Source organism: Ammospiza caudacuta, chromosome 9 (genome assembly GCF_027887145.1).
Source record: "Ammospiza caudacuta isolate bAmmCau1 chromosome 9, bAmmCau1.pri, whole genome shotgun sequence".
NCBI lineage: Eukaryota > Metazoa > Chordata > Aves > Passeriformes > Passerellidae > Ammospiza > Ammospiza caudacuta.
Window position 1 is genome coordinate 11,713,683 of NC_080601.1, and position 23,672 is coordinate 11,737,354.

The 23,672-nt window shown below is 37.8% G+C and overlaps 1 protein-coding gene across 3 annotated transcripts in view; it reads right to left on the reverse strand.

Annotated features, from left to right (window-relative positions):
* The window catches only part of GRID1 (glutamate ionotropic receptor delta type subunit 1), a 479,753-nt gene that overhangs the window by 49,732 nt on the left and 406,349 nt on the right, over positions 1–23,672 (reverse strand). For all 3 annotated transcript variants that reach the window (XM_058810534.1, XM_058810532.1, XM_058810533.1), the window contains one exon: positions 83–184. In XM_058810534.1, coding sequence (XP_058666517.1) covers positions 83–184 — 102 coding nt within the window. The remainder of the gene's footprint in view (positions 1–82; positions 185–23,672) is intronic.

Here is a 23,672-nt window from a genome sequence, read left to right on the forward strand (position 1 = left end):
CACTGCGGGAAGTGCCCAAAATATTCAGTCAGATCCTTTTTATTTTGAGCATTTTGTTTGCTGAGCTCAGAAAGGATCATACCAAGACAGTCACCACTTTGAGCGTCACTCCCTGCAGGTCGTTGCCCAGCCGCCGCTCTTGGAGGCTGCCGTTCAGGCCTTTCTCAGAGTCCCACGTCGCCAGCTGGAACAGAAAGCACCAAGAGTCTGAGGCACTGCCAGGCAGGCATCCTTCAGCATTTACAAACTGTTCAACAGCAGCTTGACCAAATCCACAACTGATAGGGGGAGGCTGAGAGGTCTGTGCCTTTCTCAATCAGAATGAGTGTGATTCAGAGGACAGACATCAACACGTGCCTTGCCTGAATGTATGTTCATTGATGGGTGCAATATAAATGCTCTATTATCTGTAGTATTTATCATATCATTTCTCTTAGTTCACTCTGACATTACATTTCTCCTCAGTAAGTTTACATGGTCTGAGGGTCCTCAGGATTACCTGTGGTTGCACTGTCCCAGATTTCCCTCTCTGCTCAGATCCCTATTTTCTAATATCCTATGTTTATCAAAGACCAACCCAACCTTTTTTTCCATAGTGTTTTAGCTCACCTACAGTCATAAATTCTTGACACAGGTTCTACGGTGTCAAACTGTCTGAACTCACATTTTCTTCAGCTCCTGTCTCAAGTCCTGTTTTCTCTGTTCTGGTCCTACTTCTACCTGATCTCTAAAACAATTACAGCCTCTGGAGCTCCCAGGCTCCTGGTGAACAAGTATCTCATATCTACCAGATGAACCATATGCATGTTTTCAGGATATCTCCCTGGAACATTACATCTAAATATTTTATTTTTCAATTAAATGGATCATTTTAAAAATTAATTTTAATGCATTTTCTGAAGAGAAATACAGTCCAATTCAATAGAACAGATTCAATAGAAAAGTCAATTTTTAGTGACCTTTGGATTATTCAAACTAAATATGCTCCTGAGCAGCAGCAGCAGTCAGACTCCTTTTGCCTTCAAACAGAATCCAGTGTGTCATTTTGTTCAAAAGAGACATAAATAGTATCAAGTAGATACTGTTTTCTTTTTTTTTTTTTTTCTAGCTGTACTCTTAAACACCAATACTATGCTCACATATTTGGAAGCAGTGTTGTTAGCTGAAGGCATGCCCTGTAGAAATTAAACACAGTCCAAGATCTGTGAAATATGGATTCTTCCTGCCAGAAGCTAATTTTCATGTAACAAGTCAAAATCTTCTTGGAAAGAACTTATTTCACTGAAAATGCCTATGGCTAGATGTCTTACATGATTTATTTCTATGACTTCAGTTTTATCCTAAAGCCTCACAAATCAAATCAACAAATAAAATGTGATGGAAGAGATCTGTGTAGTTTTATTTCTGGTTTGTTGCATTAAACTGATAAACAGGGAACTAGAAAAGAACAAGACATTCAGTGAATATTCAGCAGCTATCACAACTGATGAAAATTATTCCAGTCGCTGTATCAGGAAAGCTGAGATGCAGGAGAGGAAAGACTTAAGGTAAACCTCCTTTTATCCAGATGACCTGGAGGGTGGAGGAGGAGAATGTATGAATAATTTTCAGCTTTCTAATGACACTCCTGGAAGCTAAAACATCTCAGATTGAACACTCTCCTCCTGTGATGGCAGTTTGGAGTGACAGAGGAGTGTCTGCACATCAAGTGTCTACAGCAACACAGGCAGATAAATAACTGTAGCCATGGTATCTTTTGAATTTGAATTTAGATGCTTGCTCTGAAATATTTCCAGATGTTCCTCAGCCCTTGCTACTGCCAAACCAAATGGACATCTCTTTGCCTTGACATAAATCAACATAGTTCAACAGATTTCAAAGATGAGTGTAGGTGTGTATAGCATCTATTGTGTCTCAAATCTGTAAAGAAAACTTACTGTTTGAACCTTCTTTGTTTGTCCTAGGCATATGATCAAGATTTTTGACAAAACGTCTTGAAAAATCTACAGGTGATGATTTAATATTCATTAAATATGGGAAATGTAACACATTCAAGTTATAACTTCATCACTGGTGGACTGACACATCAATTTTTTCTCCTACATATGCACCTTTCAAAATCTGATTTCATAAAAGGGCCCTAGACTTCTCAAATACTCTCTTTCATATTCTGCACTACCTCAAAGAGTTCCAAAAAATACTGGAGATACGACAATGTAATCCCATGAATTTTTTTTTTTTTTCCAAAGGAGGAAGACAAAGATCCTTATCCTATGCAGCAGGGGTAAGTGCAAGGAGAAAGAGCATATTTTGTTTCAGAACAGTACTCCAGAGTACAAACTTTTCAGCCTCTTAAAAGCAAACTATAGAGATAAAAATCATAAATGGAACATATGGAAAATCACTTCCAGAAGGGATTTTCCCTGTGTATCCTTGTACTTTGGAACACTTCATTTGTTAAGAACTGTGCCAATTTTATCTTCCACTTCTTGCAGACAGAATGTTGTTTATAGGAGTGATGTATTTACAGATATGTATATCAATTTGTGACAGCTGACATGTCAAGATCAGTGCCTGAGAAGCTAATTTCCAGCATGGTTACAAACCATGAGTACTCCTGTTAAGGCCATTAGAGTTTCATTCTTTGTAGAAATATGTACCAATTTCCTACCAGAAGTCTGGAGCCAAAGGTTATACCACAGCCGTCAGCTGATAGCAGATAAAGAGCTTTTATATCTGATTATGAGAAACAACTGCTTGCAGAATCAGCACTTGCAGGATGTGTTTAAAAAAAAAATCAATGGTCTCTGAAACATGTATTTAATGGCAGTCTGGGTGAGATTTTTTGATTCTCAAGTTACCTGGTTATGTGAGTTCAAGCTTTGAAATCAGCTACTTTATGAAAGATTTTCAACTTAAAGCTTCCTAGCTTTTCCTTCTGAAACAGCCCTGTTGCTGGAATCCTCTAGTTCTAGCCATACAGCAGAAGCTAAACCATACAGTAAAAGCTATCCAGAGGAAACAAATGTAGAATTCAGACAAAAAGGTAATTTGTTGGAAAATTCTGACTCCAAACATGCTTCCAATTTTAGTCAATATTTACTGCATTTTCAACTAGAACTGCGAGGAAGGGTTTGGAGAGAGAAAAGAACAGTTTTTACATTGTTTTCACCCTCCACAAGAAACGCAGGATGAAACAAAGACACTTACTCAAAACACAAGCAAAACACATGTCTGTCACAGGCCCAACCAAATGGAGATGCAAATTATCCCAAACTCCCAGTAAATACAGTTGAAAACAGACATTAGCAAATAAAGTGTTCATTGTGTCTATCACAGTACTGAATGTGATTATCGACACTATTTTAGTTTACAATAATAATAATGTCCAAATAATGCATGTCACTGCTATCTAACATAATTTTAAGTATGACACTATCCGAGGGTTCTTTGATTTCCTTTATCTGTGTACCCCATATCCTGGATGTGCCAAACCCTTCCCATGAAAAATTGTTTTCCTTAGGAAGACCAAACATGATTCACATAAGAAATAAAAAAGATGATTCTCAGCAGATGCATATTAATGTTTGAAATGGTTACAGTTTATCCAGAGTATACATCTTCTATTTTACCAAAACCCAAAAAGTTTGGGTAACTTTGTTGGAGCTAAGGTTACACAATTCAAAGAAAGTAAATTTGGGGACCACTTACTTGAAATCCAAAAAACTTCTAAGAAACAGGAAAGTGAAAAGAGTGCAAGGCAGGCAGTTCTCACACCACAAGACAGACACCTCCATATCAACCAGAGCATACCTTCTGTGAACACAAAAGCTGTTCTATCCATGGAGTTAAATAAATTAATCTATGGCGCTCACAATCTAAAAATGCTTTTAGATTAAAGTTAGACTCAGATTTCACTTCAATGACAACTTGTTTCTTAACCTTGAAGTCAACAGAGTTTATGTCAAGTAAGATGTCCTTCTACCACGTATGTGTATTTTACACATTGGTGCCTCATTCCCTTTGCAAGCCTAGCAATACAGCTAAAAGCAGATTTTAAGTGAATCTGGTAACAACACATAAACAAGAAAATTAATGTTTACAGGAGACAAATATGAAATAAGGCAGTGGGCCATTAAATAAATGGAGTAAATTGGTCACTTCTCTGTTACAATTCTAAGGAATAAAAGGAGTTTCACTTTAATCCTGAAACAAATTTAAATTTAATTTAAAACATTTAAGTCCACAATTCCTTTTCAAATTAAGTATAGCAGTATCTACAGAATTTTCTGCCATTCACAACAAGGTAGTAGTAGGACTCACAGTTTGAATTAGTAGTAGTGGTTGTAGTTAGAAACTCTTTCGTATTTGTGTAATACATAATAAAAGAGGATTCAGAAAAAAAAAGGTATCAAATCTTTTACTTGCAAGCAAATCCAAATACTGAACTACATATCAGGAATATTCTAACATTTCTACTCTAAAACATAAGCTTATCATCAATATAGGGATAAAATACTGGGTAAGATCACCAGATGAACTGATTTAAGATCATTCTGTGATCCAGCACAACTCATCCCTCCTTGCAGTGAAATACCACCTACATCCAGACATTCTAGTCTGATATTTTGCATTTTTTTGTATTAAAAACATATCCTGCTTCCAAACATTTGCAGTGTGACTGGAATACCTGTGCATCCACAGCCACAGAGAACTTCAAACACGTTAACATTACAAAGCAGAGGATTGAGAAGCCTGTCTCAAACGGTACACAAACTCCCAGTCTTTGGGTGAAAATTTTATGTCATCCTGCTCAATGCTCAAGAGGCTCAGTTTGCCATTCAGGGGCTGCATCTACTTGATAAAATGTCAGAGAGGGGCAGGGAGACCATGGAAAGCTGCATAAAGTCAGAAAAAGGGCAGAGGAAAAGGCTGCCTCCCCTGGGGTTGCTTTGCCACTGCTGCTTCTACAAGGGGAACCTGGTCTTGTGTCCAGGACAGCAAAGGACACAGATGTTTCTGTTGATGCTTTAATGAGTCTTTAAGAATGCAACACCTTCAGGGAGAAGAATTCAATGTATTCCAATTTTTGTGCAATTTTTTTTGCAAATTTATGGTGCTATATGGATGATAATAAAATTTCTCCAGAGAATCACAGCAAGATGAGCATGAGGCAGCAAGACCTAAAAATTACCAAGTCATTCTGGAGAAACTTGACTGCTTTTTCAATAGTACTGTAGAATTAATAGGTAGCTGAAATGAAGAGGACAGTATGCTTGCATCTGAATTTTAGGTTTATTTCATACAAGGTCTCATGAACCCTCACCTAGGGATATTTGTCTCCTGAAAAATGATAATACCAAATGATTTACAGATTAGCTTCTATGGAACAATGGAGAATGATGTATCAAGATGAGAAGAAAAGTTCTGAATAGCTCACAGCAAGTCAATATTAAGATCTTCTTGACTAATAGCTTTTTTTACTGTTTTGGAACAGGAAATAGGAAATTACTAATTTTAAAATGCTTAAGATGCAAAGATATCTCAAAACTGTGGAGTGCTGAAAATATATCAAACTATATCAAACAGTGAGAAAAATAAATAGGAGTGGTAAGAACTCCAACATGAAACAATAATGCACATCTTGCATAAGTAGAAGTGAACACTTATGGAACAGAAAAGTGGGAAATAGTCATATTTCAACTGAAGAAACAAAGGCAGAAATCAATGAAGAAGTTGTGCAGGGTGACAATGAGATGCAAATGATGATGAGCTTGTGAAACAGTACTGCTGCACAAGTACCACTGTGGTCCTGGACCCCACATCTCATGGCACGGGCTGGACAGAGCAGCCCCAACACGGCTGAGAAGAATGTATGGTCTTAACACTGTGGGTAGCATCTGTCTGAACAAGAGCTAGGCATGCTGGAAGAATATCAAGGGAGAACAAGACAACTGCTACTGTGATGGAGGATTCAGTTCATACAAAAAGGATGAAAGATGCAACTGTGAATATTGAAGATAATGATAACCATGAAAAGGGAAAATTAGAAACAAAACTAGATGTAAGGCAACAGAACGACTGCTGCAAACATATTGTAATCTACAGAGACCCTTTCACATGAAATATAAATTGTTTCCTAGAAACATTTATTCATTCTCAGTGAAGACTGTTAAATGAGAGATAGATAAAAGGCCAGGGTTTTTTTTTACTATTTCTAAGCAAAACAATTTTTCATGGGAAGGGTTTGGCACATCCAGGATATGAGGTACATAGATAAAGGAAATCAAAGAACCCTCTGGTGGTTTTTGAATTCACCAGAGATCCCAAATCCAAACACTTGTTTCACATAATTCTGGATCCCAGGCAAAGGTGATTAAGATGTTTTTTTCCCACATGGAACAATTTCCTTAAAGTCCCAAAGTGCAAGGTTTGACCTGTGATCCCCTCAGTTTGCCATTTCCCAAGTGAGTGGATTGATTGCTATCTTTAAGGCTGGTATAGGAACATACTATCCATGAAGTTAAAATATACTGGTGTAGTTTTTTCAAAGAATGTCATCATTCAGAATACTTGAAAACCTCAGCTACTTTCATCTCCAAAAGAAAAAACCATACCCTAGTGCTGAAACAAAGCCATTCCTAGAACTCAGCCAGGGAGAAATTCTGTCAGCAGTGCAGGGGAGCAATTTGAGGTTCCAGCCTACAACCGTTAACTCGGCAAGCCTACGTAACACCACCGAGTCCCGAGAGCCACACTTATATAAAGTTAATTGAGCATAGACCTAGAATAGAAAATAGAGAAAGCTCAAGAACGCTGAAGGAGGGATTTGAGTAGGAAAGAGCAATTGACCTGAACTGACATATCTAAGGAAACAGATATACACCACTGCTTGCCTGAGCAGCCAGCGAGACAAATGGCAAATGTCTAGGACTGAGATACCAGACGAAGTCTGCCCTTGGAGCAGCACAATGCCCTTCAAACATGTGAGGGAATGGGGTCACAATTAACAGAGAAAAGCAGCATTAAAAGAGATACCACCATGTGGATAGTCCCACAAAACTCTGATTTAGAATTTAAGAAAACAAATCTCCAATTGTGCCAACAAAATGTACTTTGGCAAGAAGCTGCATAGTAACAAGCGGAGAATTTACACAAAATGGAATAAAAATTTCAAATTAATTCAAACAGCTCAAAACCAATGCAAAATGCTAAAAATTACATTGCATTGAAACAAAGTGCAAATTAGTATCAGAAGTGTATTTTTGCCTTATAAGTTCAATGGCAGTACTTAACTGCTATTATCTAGAGAGTAACTAGATAATAGCATATGGATATGGAGTCTCTCTCTCCATGTCATTTACAATAATTCCCACCTAATAGGAATAGGTAGGGAAAACCTAGAGGGGAAAAATGACATTAGTTAACCCAAAACTGTAAGGCTAGTTTAGGACAGAGGACTACCAGCAGAGGCTTTGGTAGAGGTTTATCAGCATCAATATTCTTACTCTCTAGAAGCCTGTGTATTTATTCAGGTCCTGCTCTTCAAATTCTGCCATTAACTGCAGCTAACAATTTCAACCCTACCTATCATAACTCAGCAGTATCTTGCTCCATTTTTTTTATGGTCCTTCATTGCAGAGAATATAAAATATTTTGACATGAGATTAAATGTTTTCCCTTACATTTTTCATCAGCCAAAGCTCAATTCAATTAAATGTAACGACCATACTATTAAAAGCCAACTACTTTACATATAATAGAGCTCTACAACATAAATGAAGATTAGACACATGATGTCTTATACTACTAACACTAAGGTATTCTACTACTTTCTACACAACTGTGGCTGAGTTTCATGCAGAATTGAAGGAATGGGGTTTTTTAACCCTAAAGGTTTTATTAACACAGTGACAGACTTCTTGGGAATAGATCAGCACCATATACTTTATATTGCACATGCATCATATTTAATATTATGTTGAAGGGCATCAATTATGAGAATTATCTGAAATAAGATACTGCTCCATTATGTATCAGATTGAGATATTATTTTGCTAGCAGGTAATGAAGCAGCATTGATACCAAATCAGGGTTTCTCCTCTTTCCATATTGTGATAGCTGGTGAACATCTCTGACCTCCTACACAACACAGAAAAACACCTGTGTTCTACTGTGCTGAGCCTGGGCAGTGCTTGTCTGGGGCAGCAAATCCATATTTGGCAGAAAAAGGAGCTAAAACAACATAACAAGATAAATGTCTTCTGTAATTCATTATATAAAAGTATAAATAGGCCATCTTCAGCTCTGCTAGAATAAATTGCTTCAATTAATACTAGTCTTTGAAGGAGCAGTGACTGCAACATGCTGATGTTATTAGCGCAGCAACACAGGCACTGAGAAAGATGTAGTACTAAATGAAGCAATCATGAGAGTGATGAAAACAATATGAACAAGAATCTTATCCTCTGATGGCTTCTTTATGAAGTGCAGGGAAGTATTACTCCATCCCAAAATTTTTGTATTTAATTTCCCTGACATAAAATCAAAATGTGGCAAAGGTGTTGAAAATAAATTTGAGGTATTTTCTATGAGACTCTCACAGGCTCCTCTCTTGAAAAGCAGGCAAGAAACTTCCACTCCTGTCCTCCTGCAGTTTTGCCACTTTTCAAGGCTTTAAGATACAAACAACATGCCATAGTGTAGAAACACTGTTTTTTCATTGTTTTTCTCTGTTGTTGAATCAGATGGCAGCATTGCCATAGCAAAAGGTGTGTGTACAGCACCACAACTCTTTTAAAGGTCAAACAAACTGTGAGGACCCAAGATACTGCTGAATCAGGCACTACCCAGGGACATTGTAAATTATACTTTGATATGAACAACCAGGTCTTTAAGCATAAAATTATGGATAAGTAATCATAAAAGCGAGACCCATCCAGGTATAAAATCCTCAACAGCTGTCACAAGTTACTGGCTGAAAACACATTGCCACTGGGTTACCTATTTGAAAGGCAAACAAGCCCCTCTTCCTTTTCCTGCAGTTTAAAAGACAAAGTCATTGTCCAGTGAAATCCAGCATGTCCTGGACTCCAATGATACTCTGAATGCTACAGCCAATTGCTGAACATCAGGTAGCTCAGGAATAGCTGCTTGCAGACAAAACTGAACCAATTCCCTTTACCATTACTCATTATGTGGAGGTAAAGTGGAAACAAATCCATTTCACACAGAGAACAGATTGTTTTCAAAGCTCTGAAATGCTTTTTGGTAGCAAATTACTAGCTTTTGAGAGCAGAACTATCCTTGTTATTTATGCAATAGTGACCTCAGCAGACTGTTTGTAAACAAAAAACCCTCATCATGGAAAAGTTGGATCTAACAATAAATACAAACTCATGCTGATTTCCTATAGGCTCTTGTCCTGCTCTATGGAGTGTAGTAATGCCAAATAATGTCCTGTTGTGCCGTTCTAAGAATTTTACTGGGAAGGGAAATCAAGGGAGGCTTGCACAGCTGGACAGTTGTCAGGACCTGTTTTTCAGTCCTTCTACACGAGAGCTCTGCATGTAGGAATTAACAAGCATGCTACAATGGGCTATATCAAACCTGCTCTTTTTTTGCCATTCTTTACTGTGTTTCTTGGCTACTGTCTGAGCTGAATGTTTTTGATGTCTCACATTTAAGAAACCCACCCATATTTCTGCAGCTCTAACAACAGAACTTTTTATAGCCTGGCCCTTAAGGTACAGACCATCATGTTATTTCACCAGCTGTGATTTTCATCTTCTGAAAAAGCCTGGCCACCATGAATCACTTTCTGATTCTGGTTAAAGGCACTGAGTCATCTCAGAATGAAAGCAAAGTTCAGTCCACTCTCTGGTATCACCTATCAAGCCTGTTCTCGATCCTATATGGAAAACTGCTCCTCTCTCAAACTCCAGACACTTATGAAAAGCTCCACAACATCAAGAGTAATTTTTTGTAGGAACTTATTTAAAAAATAAGTATTGGCATTATCTAATTACCACATGATATTTTGTTGGCCTTGATATAACAAGGACAATGTTCTAGAGAAAAAGCCACTATGCATTTTAGTTCAAAGAGTGTGGATTCATAAATGGAAAACTTAACTACAAAGAGGTCAAAGTCTTAGATGAAATTTTGATAGTTAAAAATTACAATTAAAAAACTCTACTCTGTCTTGATATCAGTAAAAACCTTAAGTGCCAAAGCTTCCCTGCTAAAGAGTTTAAGTGAATTTTGACCAGATCTGGTTATTGGCACTAGAATCTACATCCATGTCTATGGAACACAGAAAATTATTGTAATAAATTTGAAAGTTCCATTTTTACCAAACTCTCCCTTATTTTGATTTTTACAATATGATTTCATCTTTATTCTCACTACTCACAGAATGTGACACAAAATGGCTTAAATGATTTGCAGGTATTTTTTTCCTCTACAGCAAAAGCCACTGAGTAAAAAAATCATAACTTGGTGTTTGGTAATGGATAATTGCCTCTCCAAGAAACAGAAGAGCTGTAGATAGTATTAAGCAAAACATGAATTTTCTTCTCTGTAATGATAGGCATTTAATGGTTTTAATTAACAACAAGCTATATTGAGACAGCTTTCAAAAATATATTTATCCCTTGGGCTTTGTTACATACATAGAACAGGTTTTGTAAGGCAAATACAATCAGCTTGCTCACAAAACCAATTAGCCAAGAATATACAAACACCAGATCCACAGATATTATAGTTTATATAAATGATGTACCAGTTGCTAAGTATTCACAAGGAACATAACAATACACTTAGCTAATCTTTGCAGTGTTCTTATAGAAACTGTGGTGAGCATGAAAAATACTTTTCCATGTTACTGTTTACAAACCTTTTGTTTACAGCCTATTGCCCTGCTTCAAATCAACATTCAGGAGAATTTTTAGCTTTTTAAAAAAATACTGGACAATGAGAACTTCTTAGCAATTTTGCACGCTGACAGACAGTGCACACAAGGTATATAAGAAAGATTACAGTAATGAATACTTTCTCCCAGCTCCACAAACTGCCACATACCAGCAAAACTCCATCACTAGAAAGGATGTGGTAATTTCAGCAAAGTAGTCAAAGGTAAGAAATAAAAGCAGGTAAGAAATACAGCTTGTACTATGTGTAATGCTTAAAGGCTGCCCTTTCAGATTCCTTGCCGCAGCTTTAAAAATAAACACTGATCTCCAGGAAGCTTTATTAGAGTTCCCTACATCATTTGTTTAGGAGGATTCAATAATTTAGTAGGTTTATGTAATTACTACAGAGCTTATTTAATATTGCACCTGATGCGTTGTTGTTTTCCAAGTCTTGAGAAAAGCTTCTAGAAAGGTCAAAGCTGATCAAATTAGAAATCAAGACATGATTTATGTGTGGTCCCAACTTCTCAGACGAGGGAGAGAAACAATTTGGGCCCATGGAGGGCCACAGACAAGCAACAGAATCTCTGCTGAGGGAAAGGCAGCAGCTCTCTGGGAATGACCCAGCGGTCAGACCTCATTTGAAGATCAGCCTACCTTAAAACATTACAAGATTTATTTCCACACTCTAAATGGCTCGTGGTCACTGCAGGGCAGGTGGTTTTTCAACAATGAACAGCAGAGCATTTGTACACAGAATTAGGGCTAAAATGGGCAATGCCCTCAGAGAAATGCGGATACAGAAATATGGCAAAGAATTACCACAAACATATCTGAGGAGGAAAAAACCACACACATTACATTCATTAAATCCCTTTTTTACTGCCTTAACCTGATATTCTTTCTGTTGCTATGGTGATTGTTATCCAGCCATTTATACATTTAAAGAAAAAAGTCAGTATTCCCTCTTATGAAATTCAAAGTGTGAGAAATATCTCCTTAATGCAATATAAAGACTATTTCCTCAGTGGACCCATCAGGCATTCATTTTCCTAAGGTCTTCTGAGTCCATTTAAACTTCTCTGTTCCACACATTTTGTGGCAATGAATTTCAAAATATAAGCAGGCAGTCTCTGAAAATGTACTTCCTCTTATAGTTGTAAGCTGCCTACCAGTTCACTTTATTAAGTATCATCTAGGTTTTCATTACAAGAAAAAATGAATAATTCCTCCCATTTCATCTTTTAATATCTTTATTTCCTAAGCACCTAGACACACTTCCTCCTTTTGTCTGCTTACTCAGCCGAAAAATTGTGGCCTGTCTCTTCATATAGAAGCAATCTGATATCTCTAGTCCCCCTTCTCCCTCTTATATATATTCTAGTTCTTCCATATATTTTTTGAAAGGGGAAAAGAAATAAAAATCACCAAAAAAAAAAACCCCAACTCAATCCAAATTATAAAGACTGGTCAAAAATCAGCCAATGGAAAATTGGAAGACTGACTTAGGAAAGACAACTTTTGAGTGCATTATTAAGCCTATGTTTTAAAGATATCTTAGAAGAGTTGCCTTAGAAATCTTCAACACTGCATTTCAGCATTAAAATGCAGAAAGAGCTGAACAATGAAAGCAGAAAGCAAATGTCACCAATAGAAATTGTATATATTTAGATAATATATACTTAGGAAATGGAAAAGAAATTCTTACCTATTACATGCACAGTAAAATTTAGAATTATTTAATGTTGCCTGAAAAAAACACTTTCATTTATTATAAAAAAATGATTACACCATCCACTGTATTTGTTGGGAACTCTTCCTAAATCCCTTCCCTGGCATAAGCAGAAGGTGGTACATACAAAGTAGAAAGCTATGAGCTGCAGTGAACCCCCTCCTCTCGGTAGGTCTACAGTAAAATAATTTGTTAGTTATTACTGCCCACAGCTCTTCATAAAGTTAAGGGGAATTTGCAGCAACTGCTGAATTTCCAGTATTTCTTTTCCATGAAGTACATCAGGCCTCTACAAGTGGTCCAGCTAATGTGGGTTTTTTTGTAACTCACAGAATTGCTATAGATCCCAGAATGTCTGAAGGCTACAGACTTTCTTCACAAATCAAATTAATTAAGGGAAATTAACAGTGTGTTAAGAATTATGTGGGTTTTTTCAACATCTCCATGGTAAAGTATTCCCAGCTGCTTTGGAGCAGGCTTGGGACAAGCCCTGGTGGCTGAAAGGCCCTACAATCTGCTGGCTGCCCATCAACTTAGTAGCTTGTGATACTTGAGTGAAAACTTGGCCATTACTGAACTCTCGGGGCCTGCATTAGAGACTGACAACGAGTTTCACTGCAGACTTCAAACTGCAGCAGCTGCAGGGAGGGATGAATGAATGGGTGACAAATACAATCACCACATCAGCCCAGGAGATGCTACTAAAATGCTGCTTATTAGCACTGCCAAGGTGACAGTTGAGAATCTGTGCTCTGTTGGACCTACAAAACTGACACAGTCCAGGATTGGGAAGAAACTCCAATAACTGAGATCCTTACAGAACTGGCAGCTCAGACCATACAAAACTACATCTTTTCATTGCTCAGAAGCAGAAGAAGGTCTCCTACACTAAGGGCTGTCAGCCTTGTACCAGCACAAGTACACAATCATTTTTAGAATTCCAGGAGGGGAAAAAGATTGACTCTTTCTCATCCAAAATATATTGAAAAGCCTGAAGGCTAGAAGATGGGTACCCAGGTCACAGACCCTGCATCCCAAGAGTGACAAGATGCAACTCTTCAGGAGGTCCTTCAAAAGGCAGATAAGAGACAGCTCCCCCAGTGGATGACTTTTCCTTCACCCCGCTGAGTAACACAGGCTAAATCTAAGATCATAAATGAATTAGCTAAAATTTACTCCTGCAAAAATATACCCCTTCCCACATTCACCTAGGGCTGTCATAAAAATGGCATTTCTTCATGTCTCCTTTAGGAAGCACCCAGCTGTCACTAAATATATATATATGATCTACATGATACATGCAGACAGATATATATGTATATATGTATGCATAAAGAAGCCTGTGCAGTTATCCCTCATAAGAATCTGTCTGAGTTTAAATTGCCTTTCAGTACTAAATGTCACAGTCACTATAGAAAGCTACAATTTCAAAAACTTCTAGGACTGAAAATATTTTTCTCAATACTCCTAACTAGTTTTCATAGGTTTTTTTAACCTAGTTACTTGTTCTTTTGAGATGCTTTTACCTCCTTATGCCAGTTTTCCTGGTCTTGAATTGGTACTGCATCAGTTAGGAGAAAGAATATCAGATCTCTGAAAAGCAGGAGTTGGCTGTTAATGTGAATAAATCTCATGTTAATGACTTTCGTCAGGGCTTCAGTCTGTGTTAGTCTGGCAACATTACAGAGGCTGCATGTGCACACAGAAAATCAAAGAGAACCAAGGCTTAATTGTATGATGGGCTGCATAACAACATGTCAGAACCTTTTGGTTAAGGAGTCTCACAAGGCTAAGAGACCAGCAATCCCATCAAGCAATGACAGCCACCAGCACATCACCCCTAGCCCCTAACAGCCCACCATACCAACACAGATTTCTTCGTAGGCACGTTAAAGGTCACCTCGTGGATGCTGGACAAAGTGCTGACACTACAGCTCATGCAAGATTTCACATTCAATATTCCTCAATAAAATAAACTGACACTCTTCCAATCCCTGGCAGATACAGCTTAGGATCTGATAATCATTTCAATGATGGTGTAAATTACCACAGCAGACTGGCTATTACCTTGTTCCAGGCTATCACGCTAAACCAAAGAGATGTAAAAAGACTAACATCAGACTCATGCTCTGATCAGATTTCCTATGTAACAAAGTAGTTGCAGATGAAAAAAATAAGGTAAAAACAAAAAGAAGGTGTATTATACTGGCTTTCTTGCTCTTCACAGATTTTGTATTTTTAACTTTTTCCACTGAAGTGCAAAACTGAATTGAAGCCTGCCATGAATACATTCAGGAACGTCAACAGATCTGCACTCATTTTGTTTGTGCTGACCTGTAGTCCTAATGCTTTTTGTTGCTTTATAATAAACACCTTATATGTTGCAACACAAACCAAAGGCATCTACCTCTCACTGCCACCATTCCTGAGTCATAATTCCTGATATCCATGCTCTAGATCTTGTTACTTTTTTCCCAGGACACTTGCCCTAATATAACAAAAGCAGGAAACTTCTCAGGCTTACTTCACACCACGCAATTCCAGCTGTGGAACTGCTCCTCATTTAATTTGTTTATGTATGACCTACACAAGTTTTGTCATGGCCAAAAAAAAATTCTGGCTAAGCATCTGAACATCACTAAATTTGGATCAGTTCTGTTAAGGCTGTGATCCAAGTGGCTCCCTCAGTTTAGGGAGTGCCTTAGGCTCCTGATTCCAATTCCACCTTGCCTGCCACTAGGGTGGAATTGGAAACAGGAGCAGTGCTTCATTTTATAGTTCAAGGGGCAACAATATTTCATAACTAGTCCAAATCCAACATGAAGATGGATGCAAAAGTGAGGAGAGGAAGTTGGAGCCTTAATTTTTCATGAGAGGATTACGATGAAATATTATCAGCATATGATATATTGATAAGATATGTGCAGTTCTTGCATTCCTATCAGAATGAGCAACAGTTCTTCTACTGCTGTAACAATTTGATTTCTCCTGGTTTCAACATGACAGTGATACTGGAATTGATTTAAGTGCATTAATGCTACTGGAAGTCATAAGAGCTTTTTGGCAGAACCTATACAATGGGAAGAGATCACATGTTCCATTATGCTGATGATGTTGAAAAGCAAAGTGTGCCAGACAGAACCCACCCCACACAACCCCAAACCTTTAATTAAGAAAGCCTGATATTAAGTTGTACTCAATTACAACATGCGTAATTTGCCACTGTGCTCCCAGAGCTAGTCCATATGCTTGTGAGGCACCTTTTCAAACCCTCTTTTGGGCATACTATGACTATCATACAATGCACTTGTATTATAATTAAATTTAGTATAATTACTTTACAGAGTGATCAGTGACAGTCTATTGTTCAGGAAGAATTAATCCTTTGAGCCTTCCAACATCATTTTAGTTCCTGGTTCTAAATGAGATTTCAAAGAATGTAATTTATAATAACCAAAATCCCCAATGCATACTTTAATATAGCCTTCCTTTGTTACAGCAGCACACTAGTAAATGCTTCTGAGTTAGAGCACTCCTGGTGTACTGATTTACCTTGGCTGCACAGGATCAAACAGGGAGGGAAACAAGCAGGAATGCTTCACTGATCACCTTGATGCCTTCTCTTCCTTCCTCCTTCCCAAACCACGGGTGCTCTAGAACACTTTCAGAACCAATTCCACTACTAAAATAGAATCCTTCCCCTAGGAGAATGCTTGCCTTTCCAGAAGCAGCCCAAGAAATCCTCCCATCTGAAACATTATTAATTCATGAATATATTTAAAGGAGGTGTGATGACTGGACTTGAGAAAAAGCTGGAACTGCTACCATACGAGACTCCAGGAAGTTTGATTTCCTTCTGAAATGAGATGCTTTTCCAAAGAGAGGAATCTCAGTTGGGCAGTGTCAAAACATTTTGTTTAGACATTTTTAATTCAAGTAAAATGTTTTGACAAAGTGGAATCCTTGGAAAAATCCTTTGCAGATTTCATCTATTCCAGTACTGAAACCTCCTTCCCTGTATCCATTGCAATCCTAGTTCTCAATTTCTTTCTCTGGACCAGTTGTAAAGCATATTGCATATCCCACTGAATAAATTCCTCCAGTTGCACTCTAGTCCCTCAGGACTACCATGCACAGGAAATATATGAGAGAACCTGACCCACAGTACAAGGCAGAAGATATTTAAACAGTTCAATATTGTGGTGGTTTTTTAATTATCTTGTCAAAATTAAACCCTTCAGGCCAGTTAAGAAATTCTAAATTTCAGTTTAATATCTTTTTACCAAAATAAAAGCTTTTCTTGTGCAATTTTATCCACCAGAACATCATTGCAGTGAAAAACTGCCAACTGCCAACTGTAGCTATCACTACAGCTGAATTTCTTGATGTGATTTGTTTTTTTCTAAATACCATGTTAAAAAGCTCTCTTTCAATCCACTTGACTAATTAAGATTTCTCAGCTATTAAGGCTCAGTCCTTTTTACTGTCAGCAAGGTTTATTTGTGCAATCAATGATGCTGGCCACAGATCTTCTCGAGGTGACATTCCAGGAAAATGTCACTGTTAGGATGATTGGCACTTAATAATATGTGGTATTGAAACTGCATCAAAAGACATGTAGAACATATTTTGGGCAAAAACCTGAGGAAAATCTGGGAATTTCACATTTCTGCCACCTAACAGATAGAACAAAAAATTTTGACAGAAAGCATATAAATTCTTTTTTTTATTGGCTGAGGTAATTTAGCAAGGTTAGAGAAAACCACTGGCAGTCGTTCTGCTCCTGCACCGTGCATGAGGTTAGCAGGCTTATGAGTTAAGTTTGTGAACCTCCACTGCAATGTCACCAGCAAGTGAGAGTTAAAACTTCTGAGTTTTCAGATGCCAGAGTACTACGACTACACCAGATCTCTGATTTTGAAGATACAAATCTCTTGAAATTATCTTCCTGTCTTTCTTTTTGCAGGGAGCTATGAAGAGAAATATTTGTTGGAAAACATAAGAGGTATCAAATGCATTTTCTGGGAGAAACAGAATGTTTTTGGTACTGAAACTCAAAACATGATTGCTCAGCATTCAGCTTACCCTCTTCCCTATGGTCAAGTGTTTGGTAATGAAGAGAGGGACATAAGCAAAGATAAAGGAGGAAATAGAAGTGCCGGTGGTAGCTAACTTAGTGGCAACATCTGCAGCTCCTATCTGACTTCTTGCTGAACATCAACAGTAAGATAATCAGGTTCATCAACTTTTCCCTCCATAAAGATCTGGCCACTGCTATCCATACATCAGAAAAAAACTCTAATACACAAGAATAAACGCAGAGAATGAAAAAATGTGGAACCTTCAGCTGGAACAAAAGCCATCAACTCTGCAGGTTAAATGTCAGTTGCACATTATGATCCTTCCTCCTGCAGGTTCCCTGTCAACTCTCCATGATAATTTTAAAGTTTCATATTAAAATATTCATTTCAAATGTTCTTCAGAATCAAATCACTCACTGCGTAAAATTTCAAGTACATTTTCATATATGAAATAACACAAGAGGCATTCTTCTAAGACAGTGCAGATCACTAGACTTGGGTTACATCCCAAAATTGGGGATCAAGCCTTCTTCATCAAGAAAATTGAGCTGTGAGACAAGTTTTCTCAGGTGAGGAGTAAAATAAAGTAAATACATATTTCAAAAAATCCCAAACAAAACCACAAACACATCACTTCCTTTGAAAAGTACACTGACAAACTTAATACTAATTTACTATAGAAATGATACTGAAAGTAACACAGCTTTAAAAAATAAAAGCAGCTAGAAAAGAAAAGATGACAAGCAGCTTTGTGAGGACCTGATACAACTGATGATACTGTGTAGTAGATGGACATAAAAGAGAAAACATGAATGTTCCTATGGACACAGTTTAAATCCCACAGAGCAGAGGCACAGAGGGCTAGGAAGAAGAGGAGGGAATGCCCAGGAAAAACTGAACAAGAAGGCCAGGAGGTGGAAGGAAGATGCAGAGAGGGAGACAAAAGAAGAGGCACTAAGGGCCAAATAGAATACCACAGCACAGGAGAGGTGCAGGCAAGCAGGGACACGCAGCTTATTTTCCTTGATGGCAGCCAGCAGAAGCATCACTTACTGCTGCTGCACCTGACAGGCTGGCCACCTTAGTAACCAAATAGCATCCCTTAGAAAGAGAGGATTATTTGTTTCTTCCTCCCAGAACACCTTCTGGATGTCATGGCAAAATATTATTAGTTGTGTCTCTGATGAGCTATCTAATAAAGATATCTTCAAGGTTCTTCCTTCCACCATTATGCCACAAACTTCAAATTACTTGGTAAAGATGCTGTATTCTAACAGTAAAATTTCTCTACAGCAGAGTAAGCAGAACTCCAAAATATAAAATATCAAGCATTAACATCAGCAAGTATGGCTCTGATTTGTATTAGACAATACCAGCTTACTATTGCAGAATAAATATTCAAAGGAAAACTGCAGGCACGTCACAATTACACTACTTCTGTTCATTTTCTCTCTTTATTTCTTTGAAATCGGAGATATTAGACAGTTTTGAAAATGTCTAACTTATAAACGATAACTGTAGCACTGACATTATCATTTCATCCATAGTACAATAAACAAGTTCAGTAAATTCTCCCATATTCATAGACCAACAGAACTATCTTTTGATATCAAGAAATGCTAATACCTGGTGAACAGAGCTTGCAAGGTGATCACATTGCAGATTGACACAATCATCACATTCACTCCACATTTTCTCTGTGGGCTGGAATTTAGGCATTACCATCTGCCCTAGGAGTCAAGCACGAAGCTCTCACTGGAGTCAGCAAGAACTGAGGATATTAACAATGGGCAAAATTTCAGTCCCAACTCAACAAAGAAATTAAACAACTCAACAGTCACACTGAATTTTTAGTTTAGACTTGGGTTAAAGGCTTTGCTGAACCAGAACCTCTTCCTTCAAGTGTTAAACATTATAACAAATATAATTTTTAGTATTTATCATAAGCTGCCTAGATATGTCCTCTGATGCTCAGATAAATCTGACAAGGAAAAAACCCACAAAATAAACCTTGGTTTGAGTAGTCAGAATCTTAGGAGCAATATAAAAATTTAAAAACCCTAGCTCCCACTTTGAATTTGGTATGCTACTGGTTTCTATGCTTACTGACTGTGAGCATGACTGAGGTAAAATGCGAACACAAGAGGCCTAAAAGAAAGCCAGATGAGAATTGTAGTCTTCAAACTCCCCCAAAGGCTTGAATTCACCACAAGAGGTGTAAGACAGACAAATCCCACAGCTCCAGGTTTTTCAGAGGGAACATAATGGGCTAAAGACAGTGAAATATTTTAGTAGAACACTGATATTCTCCTACTTAACCTCCATTTATTAGCATAATGCCAAAAGGAACATAAAATTTCATGAACATGAGCAGTTAATATAGCAGTCCTGTTTACAATAATTGCATTGTATTTACTGCATCCACATAACTGTACTTGCTAAGTTTCTAGCAGGAACATAAGTGGGTTTTGCAGTCTTTGTATGAATTTCATGGTGTTGTGGAAATAAAACTAGCAATGCCTAAGCTAATTTAAAGCTAGATTAGATATGGTTAGGTGAACTGTTATTACACAGCCTGCAGAGCGAATAGAAGCAGTAATTCTACTGGGAAAATATTCCAGGCAAGATCCTTAATTGGCAAAATTTGATCAATATCCCTTGACTGGACTGCTCTTCCACAACTGTAGGAAAACTGAGGTTCCAGCTCACTCTTTAGCAGTGATATCTTTGCTAAGTGTTCCCAGTGAATTTCTGTATGTGTTAACAGGAACATTTCAGGAACTGGTTTTTAAATTATTGCTACAATACTCTGAACATTCATGTCATAGATTACATTACCAAAGTATCATTGTGAGATCTCTGTGAAACGGGTGTCTTAGAGATTAATTCTCTTATTTACAGCTTTCTTTTTTTTTGAAAGCATTTTATTGGCCTCATTTGGTCATTTTTAAATTAGCAGTAATTCAAATGAACCACAAACCAATCTCTCTACACTTCCTAAAGTACAGTAGGAGCCTTAAATTGTTTTAATGGAATGCAAGTTGTCAATATGACATTCCATTTATAGGAAAAGGACAGCTTGGAACTATGGCACAAAATAAAACTGCATTTAACTTTGCAAATCTAGAGACTTTTCCAAAGGTTTCTACCTTTGGAAGGAAAGAGAAATTTTACAAATATAGTCTTACATGTAGTGTTTACCCAGCTCAGTATATTACTCAAGACATCCCATAGGCTCACAGGAAAATAAGAATATTAGTGGTCTTTTTTCTTTTCTATTCTACACTGATCTCCTCCCTGCTCCTTTCAATTCATTAAAAGATGTTGAATATAAAAAAAGCATCCAAACATCTGACAGTGTTACCCACTACAGCAGCAGAAATATGACAAGGTTAATCATCTGGTTTAAAGGAGTCTGACTTCCCCTTGCATGAGATTGCTGCTATCAGTTTTCTTGGGGAAGAACAGTCAATAATGTCTTCTAATCTCTAATAACAGACACAGGACAAACATTCTATTACAACCTAAATAAATAAGACAAACTTTAATTTTAGACCTGTCTATCAAAGGGCTATTCCTGTAATTATTACCACTATGCTTGGCATCTTTGTTTTTCTAGAATTATTTTTTTTTTAGATACTGCTTCAATTAACTGTCATTGGTTACATGGTTACAAACAATGAGATTAAATTACATTTTGCTTAGAAATACAATTATTTTTCTCTTATCCTCTCTTTTCTAACTTTAATTTTTTCCAGGTCTGTTCTCCTCTTTTCAATCACTTCCGTATCTCCCCTACACTCCTCTCTACTTATTCCTCAATTTATGGGGACCTCGTTCTCACAAGAAAGGAGGGGCTGGTGGGGGATGTGAAGCTCCAGGGCAGCCTTGGCTGGAGTGACCAGGACATGGTGGAATGTTGGAGTGTTAGGGCAGTGAAAAGGGTGCACAGCAAAGTCCCTGCCCCAGACTCAAGGAGAGCAGACTTTGGCCTCTTCAGGGATCTGCTTGGCACAGAGCCATGGGATAAGGTCCTGGGGGGGAGAGGGTTCCAAGAAAGATGGTCAGTATTCAAGGATCACCTCCTCCAGGCTCAGGAGTTCTCCGTTCTCGGCCTTTTGTCTCTGCCCGGTCAGGCGTAGAATGGCCTTGGGACAACCCGCGCTCCAAAGGACGAGTGCACTCTTCAGATTTTTCTGTCTTCAATATTGTTTATTATTTCTTATCTACAAAGTTGTCTCCCAGCCTGACAGAGGTCTGACCAGCAAGGCAGCCATGGGCACACTGACCTCCCACTGGATGGTCATCTATTTTTATACTAAAAACTATGTATAAGATATTTACCTTTACCTTCCACCCTTATTAACAAGTGCACAATTAATGTGAACCAATCCCAAAGTGCCAGCATCACCACCAAAGATGGATGACAAGAAGAAGAGAGAAGGACAAGACACGCCCTAATTCCTCCCTCTTGTCTCCTAAAAACCCCCCTGTACCAGAATACCAAAACCTGTATTTTCACCCTGTGAATAATTAATTCCTTCACCACTTATCCCCAAGTGATTCTCTTGCCCTCATACACGTGGCACATCCCGTGCAGAGTCAAAATCCAACCACCAAGTACTCCTGGCAACATTCCAGGATTTCCGAGCCCCCCAGGGGTTGTCTCAGCAACTCTGGACATCAGCTGTGATGTGCTGAGTTCCCACAAGGAGTGATGCATCCAAAAAACAAAGCCAGGCAACAACACCAGCAGGTCTGCATGGATGAGCTCCTGGACAAACTCAAAGACTAAAAGGAAGCCCACAGAGGGGTGGAAGCAAGGACAGCAAGCCTGGGAAGGATACAGAGAAATTGTCTGAACAGCCAGGATTGGGCTAGAAGAGCTGAAGCCCGGACAGAATTGAGTCTCATCAGGGACATCAACTTCTGGTGTACTGCTGTAGTGAAATAAGTTGTTTCTTACTTTCTGAACAGTCACATATAAATGGTATATCACCACCTGACTTTTACATGCATTATAAAACAAGATATTCAGGCAGATAGAACACACACAAAAATAACCATAGCTCAAAATACATAAAACAATCAAAATTTTTGAAGAGGATCTAAAACACCACTAAGATAATGCACCAGCCTTTCACTTCCTGCATTTTGATATTAAATATGTGTTCTGCAACATGAAATTATGACACATAGATCAAGTCTGAAGGAATAAGTCAGCAAGTCCATATTTTGTTTCCACTATTTATGTACAGATATTTGGCACTGTCACTACTGTGCTTCAGATTTTTCTGTCACAATGAAAATGGGAAAAGTGAACTGAATAGATTCTAAAATTCAGAATTAAAAACAAAAATGTAAGCACATTTCTACTAAAAGCAAACACCAGTCTCACACTAGGATAAAGAATACCTATCTTTGAAACAAAAATTTAGTAAGACAAAAAATATCAGAAAAGTAAATACATTTGGATATTAAAGGGTATTTCCATGTACATCAAGGTTTGAAACAGATTCTGAGCTGAAAAATAGAAATCCCAAAAAAGGTAAATCAGAGGCAGCAGAAACCCAAAACATTGGGCTTTTTTCCCCATGATGGAGACCAGCTGTGAAAGACAGTTCCATTACCAGATTTTGGAGATGTTAAACTTGATTTTAAAACCAGAAGTCGTCACTATAATGACTCCATTTTGGATTCCTCTAGTACAAGGTTTGAAGATAAACATTTAGGCCTGTAGTCTCCATGAAAACTTTGAGCAGATAAATGAACTCATGACAATTTCATGTCTGCAAATAGGTTATTCTACCATTTATTTTCCTCATGTAGCAATACTGAAGAGGAAATTTATGCACTTTTCTCCATATTCAAAATAGAGAAAAAGACACACACAAATTTGGAAGTGCCACTGCTCTGCAGTCTTTGTCCAATATGAATTCTAGAATA